A 1,599-nucleotide genomic window follows, 5' to 3' on the forward strand; every position below is an offset into this window, starting at 1 on the left:
ATTTTTATAATTCATAGTCGCTGAAAAATTATAAAAAGATACAGTGATACTAGGCAAATACTAACGTGACTTGGTTGTAATTCCACCATAATATACGTAGCATTAGTTCTGCAAAAAATTATCATTGTGGGGCGACTTATAGGAAGAAAAACAATTTCATTGATAAGCAGACTTTGAGAAGATGCAGAAAAATGTCTTAAGTTCCATTGATAGTTTCAAAATCTCGTTACACTACACTCTGGTTGGCAAAAATTACATGTACAAACGCTATATTCAGTAAATTAAGCCCATATTTAATCCTCATTATCTAAAAATCCTTTTATTTTTCGAACTCATTTTCAATCGCACATTATCACAATAAAATTATTTTGCTATAACCCAAAAAAATTTCCTACTTTTTGTCCACGCATTCTCCAAAAATTAATTATCATAAACCTTCGTTTCGAAAAAAAATGGGGTTCAAACATAGGCTAAGCTTTGAATACTATCATTAACCGTTGCAATTACGCATCAAACATTGTAATATTTTCAATAACATGGTACGAAAATGAGAGTAACTAGCTGGCTAGAAATATACGACACCATATAAAAAAGACATTATGACTCCCAGTATATTGAGGTTAGGCTATAAGAATTCTTTTCTGCCTCTCCGTTTGCTTCACTGAACATTTATAACAATGAAAACAAGTCACCACTATGTGACAATTAATTATTTTTTCAAGATTCAATGTGTAGATAAGTGCAATCAAACAACTAAAATAAAAAGAATTAATTTTTTTTCTTTACTTTTCCATCAATAAAATTGCCTTCCATAAAGTTATTAACTATCAAAACAAACATGAAATACGGTGTATAATTCACCTTCTCATTCTGCTGGTTTCCTGGAAAGAGATAGGAGCAGAACATTTCCCTTTGATCAACGTCAAGTAATGATGGGGACTTTAAAAGCACGCCGCCAACAGTGTGATTTGAAGATATCTGAAACATGCAAATTAGTTTAGAAAATAAGTTTTAATCTTCCACTTCGGGAATACATTACAATACATAGGTATTTATCAAGGATAATTGACTGAATTAATGACATAGAAAATTCAGAATAGGGTATGATCTACTATTCATTGGAATAGCAGCAGTGTAAATTGATGTGGAGCATTAAGATATAATCTTACTGTATACATAAAGAAAAAGTCACTGGTTGACCAAGTAACAACTTCGGATTCGTATGAGAAAGCCAACTTTCCTGCTTCCCGCCGTTGCTCCTGGTTCAATAATATAAACTGCAATTAGATCACTTTTATAGAACTAGATTATATAACTAGCGGAACCCAAAATATTCCACCTTTAAAGGATGACTAGTTGTCTTGAATAAAACTTCTGTTCCAGGAACAGAGTTCACATTAAGCTGTATCTTTTCCCTTTTGGACATTTTCTTTCCAGCAGGTGTCACATATTCGGGGAAATTAAACGGAATTTTCAAAGTGAACTGTCCATTGGAATATAGCAATTTTTGAGACCAACTAAATTTAACTGATAGATTGGTTCCTCCGTCGACCTGAGAAAAAAGGGCATATTAGTTTGAAAAAATAAAATAAAATAAAA

General features: G+C 32.0%; 1 protein-coding gene across 1 annotated transcript; it reads right to left on the minus strand.

Moving 5' to 3' along the window:
* Nucleotides 1-786: 786 nt before the first annotated feature.
* On the minus strand, nt 787-1,552 carry LOC111387924 (the record flags this gene model as incomplete). The annotated part of the gene is made up of 3 exons (XM_023012554.1): nt 787-978; nt 1,170-1,259; nt 1,340-1,552. Coding segments are annotated over 3 exons (495 nt in total), but the record flags the coding sequence as incomplete, so codon positions are not given.
* Nucleotides 1,553-1,599: the final 47 nt, after the last annotated feature.

This window comes from Olea europaea, unplaced genomic scaffold (assembly GCF_002742605.1).
Source record: "Olea europaea var. sylvestris unplaced genomic scaffold, O_europaea_v1 scaffold4375, whole genome shotgun sequence".
NCBI lineage: Eukaryota > Viridiplantae > Streptophyta > Magnoliopsida > Lamiales > Oleaceae > Olea > Olea europaea.